Genomic DNA, 19,339 nt, shown 5'->3' on the forward strand with positions numbered 1-19,339 from the left:
CTGTGTTTCGTGACCATGCTTGTGTAATTTTTATAGGACTGAAGCAGTTCTCTATGTTTCATGACCATGCTTGTGTAATTTTTCTAAGACTGCAGCAGTTCCTTTTTTTTTCTAGATAATTGGCTCTCAAAAACAGCCCCTATTGGGCCAATTTACAAAAGAAGTTGAGAATATTCACATAAAAAATTGTGAATGTTCCGTTATCGAACCATGTGTAGGTTAAATAGGTAAACAAGAGTTTGCTTTTCACATAATTGGATAATTGAAGTGACCATTCACACAGCTTCTTTAGTAAAACAGCCTCCATATCTACAATTCATTCTTCAAATAATCTTTACATAATAAGAAGGGCTAAGGCCTGATAGCCTTCTACACAAAGACATGTGAGGCCAGTGAAAGGCAAAAGAACTTCAAAGTCACCTTTAATAGTGATAAAACATCATAATTTCCTGATATTCTGATATGACAAGCTCTCGTTTAAATATCAGATATTCAAATACTAGTGCTTAATTGTAACAAAGGCACACAGGATTGGAAGGATTGAAGTGTATTTTATACCAATAGAGTACCTAAATGATTGGAGGAAACATATTCAGACATACAGTAAATACATACAAACAATATTCTTGTGATAAACACACACAAGTATTTCCCTTTAAGTCATCATTCATATATCTGTTTCCAGGGAGAGGCCTGATTGTCTTTGGATCCTAAAATATTAAGCACTTATGAAATATAGGACTGTAATTGTGACTGTAGTCACATCATGTCTTGTGCAGCACTTTACTCCACAGTAAACAACAGTTGGACGCAGTGTGTTTGCTGGCATGTTGAGGGATGTATCATAGAAGGCATCTTGGAGCAATTATGTAAGGAGCTGGCGGATCTCTTTATGAACAAGGCAGAGGAAATCCATATATGAAGCCCCCCCAAGTTGGCCTTTATCTTCTACCAGCAGCTGTCTGAAAGCCATCTCTGCCTTATCCTTCTGCTTCACCAAGACAAGCTGAAATTTGTCAAATAAAAAGAGCTATGTTAATAGCCATGAACTGCATTAGCTGAGAGCACATTTGACAACTTCACACATGAAAACAATAATCTTCCAAATACCCATTAAAATGGTATATCTCACTTAAGATTCCCTAGAAATTTCCATAATAATGTGGCAACTTCACACATCATGGCATTCATTAAAATGTGCCAATATATCAAATGAAGATTAGATAGAACTGCGAGTGTGAGCATAAAATGTAAGTCAAATAATCCAAATGGCAAAAGTCTGTCTGTTTTCATAGTGGTTCATTTTTAATTGATTACAATGTTTGTTTTATGCTAAGAGCCCATTCACACTAGCACGACTTGTGAGGCGACTTGTGTAGCCCCAGGTCGCTTGACATAACAAAAGCAATGTTAATCAATCAGTGCCGTCTTAATTGGCACTACGGAAGTCGCTCCGACTTCAGAAAAGGGACCTGTACTACTTTGAGGCGACCTGTGATCCGACTGTCCCATATACTTTAATGGGAGTCGCCTCCTTATCTTAATTGAAGCCGCCTGTCTCTTCAAAGTAGTGCACAAGTCTCTTCCAAGTCTCTAAACAAGTCTCTTCAAGTCACGGGGGGACTTTCTGGTCGTGGTAGTGTGAACCGGCTCTAACTGTGGTACATAAATGTGAAACTGCTTTATTAGGGCTTAAAGCAAACTCAGTCTTTTCCCATGTAGGGCAAAATACCAGGTTCAGTTTAAAGCTCAGTATCCCAACAGCACATACCTTCCTTCATTTACTCCCCACCCAGGGATAACCTCTTCCAGCTCAGCTAAGCCTTAGTTTTTAGCTTATTTTCTTAGGCGACGGATGTGCCTATAATGTTTTTTTGAAGATCTCCTTTCATGGGCTATAGTCCCACACTTTCCGGCCTATTACTAACAACCCCGATGGGGCAGTGAAAGGATTGGTCGTTACAGCCAGTAGGCAAAGAGGGAATGTACATGGACCAAGTGTGCAAGTGCAGGGATGGCCTGTAATGCTTCCAGTAGGTGCTGGATGAGACAGGCAGCAATTTTCAGGTTACAGTGCACCAAGTGACTGCGCCAGCAAGGTGCTCCCTGGATCCATGCCAGTGATACTCAGGGGGAAGAGTCAAGTCCCTGAAGACTCTACGTGGGCACAACCACTACAATGGGTGACAACTGGACTGGTGAGTGCCTCTGGACTAAGTGGAGAAGGTGGCATCATTCCCCTACAGTGTTCCCTTGTTCATTAGGCTGCTTAGCTGTTAGCTGAATGGGGGGACCCCACTACAAAGTTGCCTCGGAGATCTTTTGCCAAAAACTGGCATCTGCATAGGCATGAATATCTACCTAGTAAAAGTTAGTAAACGTGTGATGAGAAGATCAGGTAGCAAAAGAAGCTTGAGTCTAAATAGCCCAGAAACACTGACACTCCCGATGGAATGGGCCCTGACCAAGAAAGGAGGAACCTTACCCTTGATACCTGGGAAAAATGATGACAAATCCACCTAAAAATAGTGGATCGAGAAGCTGTCTGACCCTTAGAGGGACCCTTAGGCACAAAAAAACTGGGAATCAGACTGACTGAAACAAAGCTGTAAATTTAAGATCAACTGGAACAGCTCAAACAACATCCAGAGCAAAGATCCTTCTACTTAGGATGCTTATAATAAGGACAAAAAGATGGCAACCCAATACCTTAGGGAAGAAAAAGGACCAAGGCCTCATCACCACCATATCTTGGTGAATAACCTCGAAAGGCTCCCTTGCAGAAAAGCACAACCAACTCTGAGAACTTAAGAGGTAATGGCAACTAAAGACAACCTTGCATGAAAGGAGCAACAAGGGGATCTCTCACAGAGGTTCAAAGGAGTAATCTGCAAGACAAGACCAAGTTAAGGTCAGATGCAAAAAATGGGAGCCGCAGAAGCAGAACAAGCCATGTGACACCCTGTACAAAGGCTTTAACCAAGGAATGATATGAGACAGGTTTAAACCAAACAGCCAAGGCTGATATTTGTCCCATGATGGTACTTAAGGCCAGAGACATCTCCACACCAGACTGGAGAAAGGCCAGAATGTGCCCTATGACCACCTGTCAGGGATGAAACTTAAAAGCCCCAACCCAAGTGAAAAGGGCTTTCCATGTAATGTCGTACACCTTCCATTCTTGTCTTGAAAAAGGAAGGGATTACAGACTTATAAACACCCCCATCCCTCGGTCTTGAGCTTCAACAGCCATGCCATCAAAGCCAGTGGCCAAAAAGCAGGATAGAAGCTTGGACCTTACTACAGAAACGACTAAATCTGGCTAATCCGGAAGAGACCACAGCTCGATTTTTGATGTCTGTATACCATGTTCTTGGCCAAGCTGGTGTGATCAGAAACACTAGAATGCCCTCCACTTTTATCTTGCTCAACAAGTAAGAAAGCAGCTGTAACAAAGGGAAGGCAAAGATCTGGGAAATTTGATCCCAAGGAGTCACAAGGACATCCACTGCAATTGTCTAAGAGTCTGTGGTCCAGGACATAAACATGTCCAGTTTGTTTTTGAATCTGGATACTAAGAGATCCACATCTGGTGTCCCCCATGGCAGACAAATCTCCACTAAAACTTCCGGGGGAAGGGCCAACTCGCTTGGACTAAACTGCTGATGGCTGGGAAAGCCCACCTGCCAATTTTCCCTGCCTGGAATGTGCACAGTGGAAACGGCTGGATCGTGAGGTCTCCTTTTTCTTCAGCTTCAAGGTTTCTTCTCCCTCCTTGATGGTTGATGTATGTCACAGTCGTGGCATTCTCCAACTGCATCCTAAAAGTGAGACCCGAAAAGCAGACAGACCAGCATGAGAGGGCCAGCTGAATGGCTGAAGTTTCAGGCTGTTGACTGGCAACTTCCAGTCCTCTGACAACCACATTACCTTAACCAAGAGGTTCTCCAGAGCTCCACCCAAGCATGAAAGGCTGCCATCTGTCATCAAGACTTCCAATTTATCAGAAAAAAAGGATTTCCCAGCATCTGTACCAATATCAACTATTCCACCACTCCAGAGATGATTTGGTCTTGGGAGTCAGATACACTGGCAGATTTAGGGACTTCCAATATTTGTATGCAGATCCAAGGAATCACAACAGGATATTAAGCTAAAGAAATCAGTGACACTGGGCATAGGGGAGCGTCTCGATGGCCGCTACTATTTTCCCCAGCAGATAGAATCGAGGGACTTCAGGGACTCTACCTGGCATTTTTCCCGCAGAAGCAGTACCTTCACCTGTGCCTTGTTGAGGGCCATGCCTAAGTACTCTAGACCTTTTGTGGGAACCAAGGCTGACTTCTGAAGGTTAAGCAATCAACTGAACTTTTCCAGTACTTGTACTGTCTGCTAGACACTTGATGTCAGTTTTAAACCAACTGGTCCCTGAGAAGCAGGTCTTCCAGGCACCCCACAATGGTGATACCCTAGGTCCTGGACAACCCCAGAACAAGAGACAACATTTTGAAGAACACTCTGGAGACCGTGGGAAGGAGGAAAGGAAATGCCACAAACTGATAGTGGCAATCCTCTACTGCGAGTTGCAGAAATAGCTGGTGAGGTAGAAAAAACAGGATGTGTAGGTAAACATCCTTGATATCCACTGACACCAGGAAGCCCCCCTGATTAAGCAAACCAATGAGCTATGGGGAGGAGTTTCATTTTGAATTTCTGTACTTTCCGGAACTTGTTTGAGGCCCTTTAGGTCCAGAGTAGACCAGAAGTCTCTGACCAGTGTCCATTTACCTGAAGGTCGCAACATAACCCAAGTAGTTATCTGTGTCTTGTGATGTATGGTTAGGAAATATCTTTTATTTCTGGAAATGGAGCAGCATGTGATCCACTCCATGTGACAGCACTGGATTTTATTGCAGTTGAGACAAGTATCCCCATGCAAGATTTGACTGGAGAATCTACTAAAGCTTACAAGGAGCTGTATTTCCATACTCGCGGTGACTGTATAGAGTGGTGGGGGAGCAAATGGAAGGTATGTATCTTCTGCTTGGGAGGAATAAAGTTTAGCTGTTGGCTTGATTTGTTTAGAAAATGCACAGGTTCACTTTAAAGTGGATCTAAAATCAACACTTGATTCACAACTCTTTCTGCCATCAAACCAATAGCAGTCTGACAACACAAAATTGTACCCATATCCTGGAGTGGGGTCCTGGAGTCAGAATCACTGCTGTCTTCCTCCCACTTCCACCTTTAAGAATGGTCCCTAGGGAAAACTAAATTTCAGGCCCTCAAGCCAGCTGTGATCTAAAGTTGGAAGCTGTATATATGTATAATTTTGTATCTCATGGCATAGCACACAGGCAGCAAGACCCTGTAGTTCATTGCCTTCACCCATAATCTCTGTTTCAGAGACTGTTTCTTTTATTTGAACACGACTCTGCTCCTTTCATACAGAACATACATGATGTCTTGCTTAATGACACTGGGCAAAGTACTGCATCTGCAAAGAACAACATCCCAAAATGGCCACCTAAGAATGTGGTTATGGACACTGCCCTGTCCCTGCAGACTTTTCATCTTGGGAGATTTTACAATGTATAGACTACTGTAGGTTGGAACTAAGCAGCACAGCTACATTTTTCAGTCTTGTTTACCTTGGGGTAGTTGGTGCCCATCGTATGCTCCGCTCAAAGGTTGGGCCCCAAGCTAGGTTCCCCAGCACTCCAAGCCTTCATCTGGTTATTTAGTTTCCACATTATAATACATTTCTTTATTCCACTTTCTAAATCTAAGTTGGAATTTTTCCTTTTTTTAAGATAAACAAATGAGCACTAGTTTTACTGTTACAATAACTACAGTAACAATTTAGCAGAATGTCATACCTTCATTGAATGTGAACTTTTGCTCTGAATAAATTCCAAAATGTCTCTTAATTTTTTGGAAAGAGGACTGTCCAGTTGAGGAAGAGATGTCTGCAATTAAAATATAATAATAATGCATGAAAACCTTAAAAACACTGTGCTAAATATAAATGCAAAGCTTGGTTTCATTACATTGTTGGCATATTTAGAGATTTACAGTTACACTAGCAGTACCACAGGGAGGCGCAGAAAGCATTCCCGTCTGGCAGAACACAATTGCGGCTAGCGGCTATAGCCGCCGACAGTATTCACATGCCAAAAACTCAACAGGCTGATTGTACCATCAGCCTGCCCATAAACAGATCAAAATGCCTGCTTAAGAGCTTTCACTCATTTTGGAGAGAATTCATCTTATTTGATCTGGTGACCCTTGCCACAATGGTCACATGTTTGGAAGCAGGTCCCACCAACTAACAACTAAGAGCAGATTTCCCTCACTCTTAAGAGATTTCATCTTATTTGATGTTGTGAATGGAACACAGACAGTAAAAAAAAAAAAAAACGAGTTTTAACAGTTCCTTCTACAAAAATATAAAAAAAAAAACGTTGGCTTTAGAAACACATTAACTTAAACCAGTGGTGAATGGTGCTCAGCTTAGGGATAGATATAGCCCTACAGTGCTGTCTTAGAGCTCCTCCTGACCTTGAAAAATTAGATCTTTGTTATCCTAAATAATACGTTTTCCTTAACTCATAGATTTCTATAAAGGAAAATAGAAGAAATAAATCCAAATAGGCTGTTATAACTGGCACTGCTGGTGGTGTCTTTTGACCTGAAAGCAGTTTGTGATTGTTTATTGGTAGTTTCACCATTACTGACATATCAACACAGCTTGATGAAATACTCAAGGCATCTGCAGATTAACTAATAAAAAGCAGACCATAAGGTGAGCTGGAGACCCCACCACAAGGTTAACCATTCGGTTGGCCTCACATTAGAATACTACAGAGAAGAAAGATTTCTTTACACTGTTAGATCTCGGTATCTGCTGTTGCATTGGAGGTTTATATTAAAGCAATAAACCCAAAACCAAAAATGTAATATATTGTAGTTACTAATCATTAGATGAGATGGCTGCATAAATTAAAATTTTTAGGCTTTTTTCCTCTGTTTTCACCTGGTGATCTGGCCAGAAACACACCTCCTGTATTTGAGTGTCTACACTCTAGATGAGGGAGCACAGAGATACCTTTGTACAGCAGCATCGTTAAATACTTGTTAAAAGCTAAAGACAAAGGACAAACAAAGACACAACAAACAAAAAACGAAGACAGTTGGGACTTTAAATGAGGCGGTGTCCATCCAGGGCTATCCGCCTCCATCCCTAATCAAGTATATAAAAGCAAAGGGGGGGGGGGGGGGGAAATAAAATGGATATTAAGGTATTATGGGGTCGGCATATTAGATAGGATATATAAGGTTATATAAAAAGTAACAAGTATGTTGATAACATATTATTGGTATTATTCTTAAAAGAGCCGTTACCCAATACTATAATATGGTAGGACGGGAAAGGGGGGAGAAAGTCGGGACTTTAAGTGAGGTGTGTGGGGTCGGTGGTCACAGTAAAATGGTACAGTCATCTAGTAAAAAGTATAGATTTATTGATTGATAACATATACAAATATATACAAGGTACATCAAAATTGCATATGTATGATGATACAAACAAAGAGCAATTGAGAACATACTGAACACAAGATCATATCAAAATTGTTGGGATGTGCACTGGAAAGATTAGGTCATTAATGGGGAACAATGTTAAAAAGTATAGAGTAGGTATAGGTGGGGAGTACATCCATATTAGGCTTGACGCGTTTCGTGGATGAATTCCACTCATCAGGAGCCGGTACACCCCAAATCATCATAGGCAAGGAGGGATGAGTATATAGGGAATTAATGTGGACAGTGATCCAAAAGGTCAGAGAAGTCTGCTCCGGGAGCTGTAGGGGCCCACAACGTGGCCGAGGGATACCACATAGGCATTCCATGTTGCATAGGGGTAACTGAAGCATTGAGGGGTGATATCTCAGATATTAATTTTCAAGGATTTCTACATGGATAAATAAGTAACATTAATATGAAGATATTTTCACTGGTGTGTCAGTGACAAATATAAATTAATGGAATCAATGTGAAGGTAAGTATTATACCTGGATGAATTAATAATTTGAGTTGATCGAGGGAGATGAACAAAGTGATCTGAAACATCTAAAAAATGGTGAAAAAAGATTGGTTAGTGAAAAATGAGTAGAGAGAAAATTCCAAACCAAACCACCAAAAAACCACCAAAATGGTGAAAAGTGCTAAGGTGGGAAGAAATCATCAAGGGTGATTAAGTGAATGGGATTGTGAGAAAGAGGGAATACTAAAGAGAATACCCGATTTCAAAAGAAGGTCTGAAAAATTAAAATGATAAAAAACAAAAGGAAACGATTGGTGAGAAGTGGATAGGTGTTGTTTGGTGCTCAACCAAAGCACAGAGGGAAAGTGATGGGAAGTGTGAAAGTATTCCCTCTTTCTCACAATCACATTCACTTAATCACCCTTGATGATTTCTTCCCACCTTAGCACTTTTCACCATTTTGGTGGTTTTTTGGTGGTTTGGTTTGGAATTTTCTCTCTACTCATTTTTCACTAACCAATCTTTTTTCACCATTTTTTAGATGTTTCAGATCACTTTGTTCATCTCCCTCGATCAACTCAAATTATTAATTCATCCAGGTATAATACTTACCTTCACATTGATTCCATTAATTTATATTTGTCATTGACACACCAGTGAAAATATCTTCATATTAATGTTACTTATTTATCCATGTAGAAATCCTTGGAAATTAATATCTGAGATATCACCCCTGAATGCTTCAGTTACCCCTATGCAACATGGAATGCCTATGTGGTATCCCTCGGCCACGTTGTGGGCCCCTACAGCTCCCGGAGCAGACTTCTCTGACCTTTTGGATCACTGTCCACATTAATTCCCTATATACTCATCCCTCCTTGCCTATGATGATTTGGGGTGTACCGGCTCCTGATGAGTGGAATTCATCCACGAAACGCGTCGAGCCTAATATGGATGTACTCCCCACCTATACCTACTCTATACTTTTTAACGTTGTTCCCCATTAATGACCTAATCTTTCCAGTGCACATCCCAACAATTTTGATATGATCTTGTGTTCAGTATGTTATCAATTGCTCTTTGTTTGTATCATCATACATATGCAATTTTGATGTACCTTGTATATATTTGTATATGTTATCAATCAATAAATCTATACTTTTTACTAGATGACTGTACCATTTTACTGTGACCACCGACCCCACACACCTCACTTAAAGTCCAGATTTTCTCCCCCCTTTCCCGTCCTACCATATTATAGTATTGGGTAACGGCTCTTTTAAGAATAATACCAATAATATGTTATCAACATACTTGTTACTTTTTATATAACCTTATATATCCTATCTAATATGCCGACCCCATAATACCTTAATATCCATTTTATTTCCCCCCCCCCTTTGCTTTTATATCGTTAAATACTTCTCGATGCATATATACATCTCATCAGGAAGCAGTGATACCAGAGTCATGATCCTGGTATCAATTGTTTTAACTGGCAATGGGCTTTCCGGTAGAAGTGATCCAAGTGGCTCTACAGTCACCCTAATACTTCTACAAAGCTCGGGAGGGGGGCGACTCCCCCCCCCCTCCCCTTTCCGACGCCGTTCCTAGGCTTTCTGGTGCAACAAGGGAGCCAGGAACTGCTGCAACCTATCCAGCCTGTTAAACTCAAAGGAAAGACAGTTACTTCTGTGCCCGCCCCTCCTCTGTAATGTCAGAGGATTTTATCACTTCTGGTTTCAGTTTGCTGTTCACAAGCCGTTACTGGCTTGTAAAGCATCTGATCAAACCTATGTGGGTTTAAACAGTTGCTTTTAAAGGGTAGAGGAGAGATCTCTCAGTAAAGAGTACCTGTCATTGTCCATGCTATCACAGGGATTTTGTTCTTCCCTTATGATAGCAATACAGTTGATCTAAAAATAAAATGTAAAAATAAAAAGAGTGTAAAAAATACGTTTTAATAAAACTGGGGTGAAGATTTTACATAAGTATATAACAGCTGATCATTGTAAGCACCCTTTTCAGTGTTAAATTGTATGGCTCAATCATCTAACTGTTACATCTGCAGGACAGCTTGCTCTGTTGAAAAACAACAGAATTACTGGCAGGATCACCTAGTGAAAATAAAAGAAAGAAAGCCTAAAAAAAGAAAATTTATGCAGCCATCACATCTAAGAATTGGCAAGCTGCAATATAATAAATATTTGCTTTTGGATTTAATACTGCTAACAGTTAACAGGAGGACAGTACTACCACAATGAGTTAAATGGTATGAATAACTTACAGCTTCTGGGGTGATGTGTGCAAAGGAAGGCACATTAAATAACCCTTGGATAAATTCTGGTGGTGAACTGACACCCAACCATAGGAACATGCGGACACCATTGGCTAGAAGGAATATCCCTCCTTCAGACAAGCGCTCCTCAGAACAACGGACAGCTGAAGGAATGGCATCACTCTTGGTGTCCAACGTATGCTTTAGTTAAAATGAAAACAACATAATTAGTTACTGAGTACAGTCATTGTTCTAAAACATATACAAAACCACACTGAAAAACCTCCTATCCACTCTGGCATCTCTTTAAATGGTTGTGAATGTCCAGTGGGTGGGAAGGACCGGCACTGATGTGACCATTGTCATGTGATCACATGTTTGGAAGCTGGTCTTGCCAAATACCGATCTTTAATTTGGACCAACAGCTGCCATTGATAGCCTGGTCTTTGTGCTGGGAGCATGCAGTGATCTGAGATAGCATTAAGTGCCGGTTCACATATGTGCGGCTGCGCCGATCGCATGTAATATAGGAGCGCACTGCTCCTTCATTACATGCGATCGGGTGTGCGGTGCAAATTCAGCCATACACTTTGTATGGCTAAATTCGCAACTGCACCCGCAGTAAACTTGCACATGACCCTTTTTTTGAGCCGCATCGGGATCGGATCGCACAGTGGTTCACACTTGTGCGATCCGATCCTGTGCGAAGTGCAAGATCGCACTGCGATATGCGATCAAACTGGGGGTGTCGTTAACATTACATTGACACCCCCAGCGTATCGCATATGGCAGTGTGAACTGCCAAGGGTGCGTTTGCGATGCGGGAACAGGCTGCGAATTTGCAGCCTTCCCGCATCGCATAAGTGTGAACCGAGCCTTACTGCATTTCTTGTTCCTTTATATCTGTAGAGATTGTTAAAGTCTCCATTGTGTACAATGACAGATACTCAAAAAGTGAATGTTTTTCACAGAACCTGTTTACAATTATCTAAGGCAGCCTGGTAAATACTCTTTAAAAATTCATTTTTTCATGGTTTTATAGTTTTTACATGGCAACCAGCAAAATGTGAAACCTTTTCAACAGAAACAGTGCAATCTATGCCTTTGCTTCATTGTACTTTTAAAGCATTGTCAATTACTATAATTAAAGTGGATGTAATTGCTCACATATACCCAGTGAAGTGAACAGCCTCAGATGATACACAGAGATAAAAACAAATCTTCCTACATAAGTATTATTTTTTATATCTGCTGTCTTCAGCTTTCTACACTGTTTAGAAAGTGCACATCATGTTAAAATGTTTTCTTCCTGATTCACCTGGGGGAGGGAAGTTTGACCATACAGGCCGAGACAGCTGATTGGAGCAAAGGCACACAACCCCCCCCCCCCCCCCCCCTCCACACCTTCACTTAGGCAGAAACATGAAGAGCTTTTCTGTGACTAGACCAGCTGTCTGCTAATCTACTTCTATGCATCCACCCCGACACAAAATTCAGGCTGGTTTTATCTCAGTTGATGGAGAACTTGTCAGAAGTTATCATGCTAATAACAGAAGAACGGAGCAGGAGAAAGCCACGGGACTTAGGGCTTAGGGCTGAAGAGAGATAAGTAAACACAAAAGATAGATACGTTTGAGGCGTTTGATACAGTTCCTCACAAGCGCTTAATTTATAAAATAAGGTCTGCAGGTATCGACAGCAGAGTTTGCTCTTGGATACGGAATTGGCTTAAAGGGCGTGTCCAAAGGGTGGTAATAAAGAGCGCATACTCAGACTGGTCTGAGGTTGTAAGCGGGGTGCCCCAGGGCTCAGTCCTGGGACCAACCTTGTTCAATTTATTCATAAACAGCATTGAGGTCGGGATCAGTAGTGCGTTATCAGTTTTTGCAGATGACACAAAATTGGCCAGGGCAATAACTGCACAGCATGAAGCAGATATCCTACAGAATGACCTGGACAAAATTACAGAGTGGGCAACGACATGGCAAATGAGGTTTAACGTGGAGAAGTGTAAGGTTTTGCACTTGGGGACTAAAAACATAAAAACACAATACACGTTAGGAGGGGAACCTTTGGGGGAATCAAAAATGGAGAAGGATCTGGGAGTCTTGGTTGATGATAGATTAGGCAACAGCATGCAATGTCAAGCGGCAGCTGCCAAAGCCAGCAGAATATTAGCATGCATAAAGAAAGGGATGTATTCCAGAGATAAGACTATAATCCTTCCACTTTATAAAACTCTGGTCCGACCGCATCTGGAGTATTCTGTCCAGTTCTGGTCGCCAGTCCTCAGGAGGGATGTGTTGGAGCTGGAGAGAGTCCAAAGAAGGGCAACTAAACTAATTAGGGGATTGGAGGACCTTGACTATGAAGAGCGTCTACAATCACTCGATTTATTCTCCCTGGACAAGAGACGTCTGAGGGGGGACATGATAGCAATTTATAAATATCTTAATGGGGATCCCAGCTTAGAAAAAAAAGCTGTTCATTCGAAGGGATTGCATGAGGACTCGAGGGCATACAATGCGATTAGAGGAGAAGCGTTTTAACCACAGGCAACGTGGGGGGTTCTTTACTGTTAGGGCTACAAGATTGTGGAATTCTCTACCACAAGAGGTGGTTTCTGCGGGTAGTATGGTGGCTTTCAAAAGACTCTTAGACTTACATCTCAAGGATCAGAACATTCAGGGGTATGTGAGATGATTACACACACACCTACACAGGTTGAACTGGATGGACTATTGTCTTTATTCAACCTCACCTACTATGTAACTATAGATGTGCACAGGTCAAATTTCATAAATGGGGTTTACATCCACTTTAACACACAGGTAACTTGAATGCCATGATTGAATCTCTATTTTTATAATGATGGGGTTCTATATTTCATTATCAGAATTTATTGGCCTTCAGGAAGGTCAAAGTTAAGGTCTAGGCCTGGCTGGGCCCCACTTCATCTGCATGCTCCTTGATACTAAAACCAAATAAAAGGAAAGGTAAAATGAAAGTAAGCAGTGATATAAAATGTTTTCTTGAAGTTACATTTGAGGTTATCTATGGCGGTGGCTAGAAGTATTTTACAGATATAAAATATAGGTGAAGCCTTGGTGCCATCCATCTTGTAAAGTGTTGCTGCTCTAGCTTATCCAATTGAATCTGGTAAGTTTAAAGAACTAGTTTTATGTTATTTATGTTTGACCACCAATGCACCTGCTGTTATCACTTACTAAGGGTAAAAGCAGTGGATAGAAGAAGAGCTGGGAGCTGGCCACATCCATAGACATGATCAGCTGTCTCTGAAATGTCCGCTCATCAGTGGCAATCTCTGGGCTGCTCACCAGAACCTCGTTTTTTAACAAGCAGTTCATGTAGACTGGAAGCACTTTCATGGATTCAGGAAGAATGAGCTGGTAGGAAAGATGAGAAGAGTATTACAGTATACACTTTACTTTCCACAATCAAATTTAGTTACGTGTGTGAATTTTGCATGTCTTGAATGTAACATAAAAAAACATTCTTTACAAAGAAACTCTATGATGTGTACTGTGAGATCCAATGCTTACAGAAATACAAGAGTTGATTTTGCTAACATCTTCTGCTTCCAGCAGCTTTAATTATTCTCGGCGTTACCGGCAAATAGCAAACATGTAAATCAGGAATTCTGATTTCAGTCAAAGTGACTCAAAAAGTATTGAAGAGAAAGAAATCAAGGTAGCATTTTTAAAAGCACCAACCTAATGGCAGCCCTAAATTCTTTTAATACAGAATTGTTTTAATAACAGTTACAGTAGCAGTTTCGACAATTCTGAATTGTTTTAGGGCTACATTCACCCCGGGATTTAGACTGGTGCGCATTGTAGCAGCAGGAATCTTCTGATTCCTGCTTCAGGTCTGAGCGACTAGGTGCAGCTGTCGGCCCTGTTCACTATGGCCCTGTTCACTATGACAGGTCGCCTGCGGTGATCACTGCTGGATGTACCTTGTGTGCATCCAGCAGCGATCACCGCAGGTAATCTCTGGCTGTGCAGACAGCAACAAGTAGCTGTCATTATAGTGAATGTGGTCAGCAACCACACCTAGCCGTTCTGCCGCAACAATAATCTGAAGATTCCTGCTGCTACACTATTCTAGCTGCTCAGGGCCACAGCAGGAATCACTGATTCCTGCAGCTACAGTTGACACTGGTCTAAATTGTTTAAACAACATAGTTTAAGTGGGAAAAAACAGAAATTCTTTGAGAACAGATATTTTTTTACAGATGTCTACAGGAGTGGCTTATGCCTCTTGGGGATATCTGCTCCTCATAGCTACCAGAACTGTTCACACCTACTACAGAATTACACACACTCTGCAACATGGGCCCTCTCACTCTTACTACTGCATTCTCAGTGATGTAATTACAATAGAAATGCAACAGAAAGATTGGGACTGCTTTTTTATTGCCATGGCAGGGTACAGACATAGGAACTCAAGACCCGAAAGCTCTCCTCTGGAATCCCTGAGGAACTAGCATTAGATTTGGATGTTTCAACCTCTTTAAAGAAAATGAATGGGGTTTAATCAGAGTCCTTCCAATGAAAACTGGGGAAAATGTGATTTATTATCTCTAGAGCAGGGAAAAAAAAACGAAAAATTGTATACTCCCCTTTCCATAATTTTCCTTTCCTGACGCATGTTTATGGCAGCACACACTGCATTGTGACTCCGCCCCGTCAACCTGATAGGATTGGTTAGCTATAAATTTTTGAAGGAGAGACCCCACAGAATTCTCTGTATTTATCACCTAAGAAAGGGTGGGATCTATGTGCTGACATGAAGATGCGTCAGGAAAGGAAAATTACGGAAAAGTTAGTATACAATTTTCCATTTTCCTGACGCATCATAGCAGCACACACTGGGAACTAACTAGCCAGTCGGGTGGGTGCTAGCAAATATCATTCATCAACACGGAACCAAAGAATTGGCTTGAACAACGGATCTCCTGAATTCCGCAGTTGTTAACTGAGCAAAATCCACATTATAGAAGTTGTTGGACTGACTATGTCTTTTTTATGGTCTTAACGATCCATGATGCTATCGTGCGTGTTGATGCCTTTTGACCTTTCCTGAGACAATGAGGGATAAGGATAATCAAGAGGTTGTCTGTGTTCCTGTAGGAGCTTGTGGCTAAAAGATAATTATTGAGTAGTTTTTATGTCCAAAGAATGTAGTTCGCCCTGACTGTCGAGAAAGGTTGGTAGGCTTATGTCTTGACTGAAGTGAAAGGCAATCACTACTTTGGGAATAAAGCGGTCCGAAGGTCTTAAGATTACCCTATCTGGGTAAAAGACCAAGTAGGGTTTCTTTATTATTAATGCTTGCATCTTGGAAACTCTTTTTGTCGAGGTTATGGCGATGAGAAAGGGTATCTTCAATGTCAAGTCCCATAAGGAAACTTAGTCAGCCGGGTGAAAGGGTAGATGAGAAAGTGCATCCGGAACTACCGTCAGGTGCCAGGTGGGAAATGCTGGTTTCCTTGGAGGTCTGATTTTCAGGCTCGCCCTCATGAATTGAATGATGGGGGGGGGGGGGGGGTGCAAAGCCCGTTTTATGCCTGTTTTGGCAGGTAAGGCAGAAACATGAACATTAATGTGCTTGAGCTGAAGCCTTTCTCTAAACCTGATTGGAGAAAACCCAATATTTCTGGAGACAATGGATTCCACTCCTTTTCCTGAGCAAAAGAGATACATTTTTCCCATATTCTTCCATATATGCTGTTAGTAGTGTTTTTCCTGGCTTGAAGCAGGGTGGATATAACTTCCTGAGAAAAGCCTTGTTCTAGGAGTCTATTCTTTTCATCTTCCATGCCATCAAGTGCAGTCTCTCTGGAGCTGGGTGTAGGAATTGGCCTTGAGAGAGAAGGTCTGGCATAACTGGTAGAAGCTATGGGCTCTCTATGCTCAGTTGCAGAAGGGTCATGAACCATGGTCTCCTCAGCCAGAAGGGGATTACTGCTATCACTTGATGCCGATCTCCTCAATCTGGATAGGAACCTTGCTATCAGAGGTGTTGGGGGAAAGATGTAGCCCAGCTGGAAATCCCAAGGGTGGTGAAGGCAGTCTACTCCCTCGGCTGCGGGGTAAAAGGCTCTTGTTAGGTATTTCTGACACTTGGCATTTGCAAGTGTTGCTGCCAGGTCGATCTCTGGAGTTCCCCAAGTCTCGGTCAGAAGGGAGAAGGTTTGCTGACTCAGGGACCATTCATTGTTTGACACAAAGTCCCTGCTCAGACTGTCAGCTAAAATGTTCTGTGCTTCTGGGACATATATGGCTGTCAGATCTGTTAGATGTATTTGAACCTAATCCAGGATAGGATGAACTTCCTTTAGAAGTGTATGACTCCTGGTCCCCCCCTTGTTTCTGGATGTAAGCTACTGTTGACCATGCGTAACAGAATGCTCTTTCCTCTTAGGTAAGGAGAAAATGGTAGAAGTGCCTGGAAGGCTGCTCTGAGTTCCAGTATATTTGAAACCACTCCTTGTGATTGGAATCGCCAATGTCCCTGGGCTGCTTGGTCTTGATAGTGAGCTTCCCATCCTTCTAGACTGGTGTGCGATGTTACTATCTCCGGATGTGGAGGAACTATATGCCGGTGTCTCTTGAGGTTTTGAACATGTGTCCACCACCATATGGATTGCTTCACCACACTGTGAATATAAATCTGCTGAAGCATCGCTTCTCCATCCCACTGCATTTGAAAGGAATTTTGCAGTATCCTTGTGTGCCATTGAGCCCACTAGACCATAGGGAAAGTGGCAGTCATAAAACCCAATATGCTCATGCAAACTGGCTGGTAGAGAATTTGCTGTTAGCAGTCACTTCGTTTTTTGAATTCTACGATCTACTTTCTCCTGGGGGAGTTCTATTATATTCGCCTCCGTGTCCAGTTCTGCACCCTCATCTGGAATCGTACGAGAAAAATTTTCATGTTTGTCCCTTCTGAAAATTTCGGATGACAGCTGTGTACTAATGATCAAATTATCGTACGATCACTTAGAAAGCGGTATTTTTTGTACGATATTCTGATTTTGTGTACGGGGCTGTACTGTTTCCTCTAGCACTGTGAATGTTTTTGTTTTTTTTTTTGGAAAATTTGCTTTTTTTGAAAAATGTAGATGTATAGGTACAAGACATAGTCTTTGGGCATTCCCCGGCTAATACATAAAACATAGAACTACTAATAACACCTCCTATTATAGAACCCCCCAAAAAAGGGGGGGGGGAAGAAGCAACACACCTTCCATACACGTCGCTCTGTCATTCTCTTATAAAATCACTTCAAGGGTTGATGAATTATAAGGAGATTCCTGTTCCCTCTCAACCATCAGGATAATGTATCGGAAGAATATTAACTCATGTTTAGAATCCTACCTGAACAAATGTAATTTGAGTCCCTACAGAGGAAAAAATTTGTTCTTATCATAAACTAAACCTTATTAGGGGGAATGAATTCAGTCTGTGGACTCCTGATCATCTGTTGTACACTCTGAATCTGTCCAAAAGTGCCAGACCTTCTCAAATTTCCTAGGGCAACCCCAGGACAAATTATTAGCTTTGTATAGGGGTATAACCTTATTGATTAAACGCTTCCAGAAGGGCAGATTAGGGGCTGTGTCTGATTTACACTTGAGCACTATCACCTCCCTGGCATAAAATGATAAGAGACCCAAGAGAGTACACATCACCCTACTAACGACCAGAGAGTCAACTAACCCCAGGAGGCAAACACCAACTTTTACAGGGACCTGTATAGTAGTTAGGGTAGATATAAACTGGGTCACTTCCCGCCAGTAGCTACTAATCTGAGGACACTCCCAAAAAATATGGGCAGATCCAACAGGGTCACTAGAGCATCTCCAACAGCAAGAAGAGGAATTAGGGTATATATGATGTAGTCGTTGTGGTGTAAAATAAATTCTGTACACTATTTTAAATTGGATCAGCCGCTCTTTAGTGGACATTAGTGCTTGAAATGGCCTGTCCCAGAGATTCTCCCAGTCTTCATTGTCCAAGTTCTGCTCCTCCGAACGACATGCAGTTAGCAGGGCATCTAGTCCCACATGAACGGAGGGAAGTAGTGACTTGTAGATCACTGAAAGAGGTTTTTTGAGAGCATCATCCTGGAGGAGAACCTCCAAATCGTCCTGCTCCAATGTAAACAAGGAGGACCCAAATTGCGCTGTATAGGCATGTTGGAGTTGCAGAAATCGGAAAAAGAATGCATTAGGCAGTGTAAATTGTGTAAATTTATCTTTTAACCTATAAAACATAAATAGTGCACTCCCATCACAAATATTTAAAAGGTATCTGATTCCTTTAGCAGACCAAAGACCGGGTCTGGTAAGGAATGAAATTCTAGTAGCATGGGATTGAAACAAAACAGGGTTGATGGGGACCTTTTACCCCCCCACTATATTGGGTTTAGTAAGGACAGCATGCCAGGCATTAATAACTGCCCTCATAGCAGCTGTAAGGTGTGGGTGAGAGACCCTTTAGACCCCTGTGAGGAGATTACAGAGGGTCTCAAAGGATCCTGAATGTGCAGCTTCTAATACTACTAAGGTATTTGTGTCATCAGAGATAAGCCAATAATGAGCGTGGGTAAGCATGGGCACCAAATAGTATGAAAGTCTGGGCAAGCGCACTGTAAATGTTTAATGGGTGTGTTCGCTAAAGACACAAGAAATTAGAATTGTTTGTGTGTTATCAGCTTAAGCACATTGTGTTTGTCTATTGTGACTTCGATGGGGATCAGTTCACATTTTATCGCAAGTTACTGTAGAAAACCAGTTAATTTCAATGGGTTCCCATACTTTTTCTTGCCACTGTATGGATTTGTGAGGCTGCATTTACTAGAAAGGCCATTTACTAAAGACTGTAACCATTTTGTTTTCTGTCTTATACTTTATAAAGAAATAGGCTGTGTCCAATTATTAGTTGAATGCTTTTCCTCCATTAAAGGCACATGTACAGAAAAAA

General features: G+C 41.7%; 1 protein-coding gene across 3 annotated transcripts in view; it reads right to left on the minus strand.

Moving 5' to 3' along the window:
* Positions 1 to 531: 531 nt before the first annotated feature.
* SEC24D (SEC24 homolog D, COPII coat complex component) overlaps positions 532 to 19,339 on the minus strand; it is a 181,486-nt gene continuing 162,678 nt past the window's right edge. For all 3 annotated transcript variants that reach the window (XM_082243002.1, XM_082243001.1, XM_082243000.1), the window contains exons 20-23: positions 13,550 to 13,729; positions 10,332 to 10,523; positions 5,880 to 5,969; positions 532 to 1,006 (exon numbers count right to left, since the gene is read on the minus strand). In XM_082243002.1, coding sequence (XP_082099128.1) covers positions 866 to 1,006; positions 5,880 to 5,969; positions 10,332 to 10,523; positions 13,550 to 13,729 — 603 coding nt within the window. In that variant the 3' untranslated portion in view covers positions 532 to 865. The remainder of the gene's footprint in view (positions 1,007 to 5,879; positions 5,970 to 10,331; positions 10,524 to 13,549; positions 13,730 to 19,339) is intronic.

This window comes from Pelophylax lessonae (genome assembly GCF_965119305.1).
Source record: "Pelophylax lessonae genome assembly, chromosome: 1".
Classification (NCBI taxonomy): domain Eukaryota; kingdom Metazoa; phylum Chordata; class Amphibia; order Anura; family Ranidae; genus Pelophylax; species Pelophylax lessonae.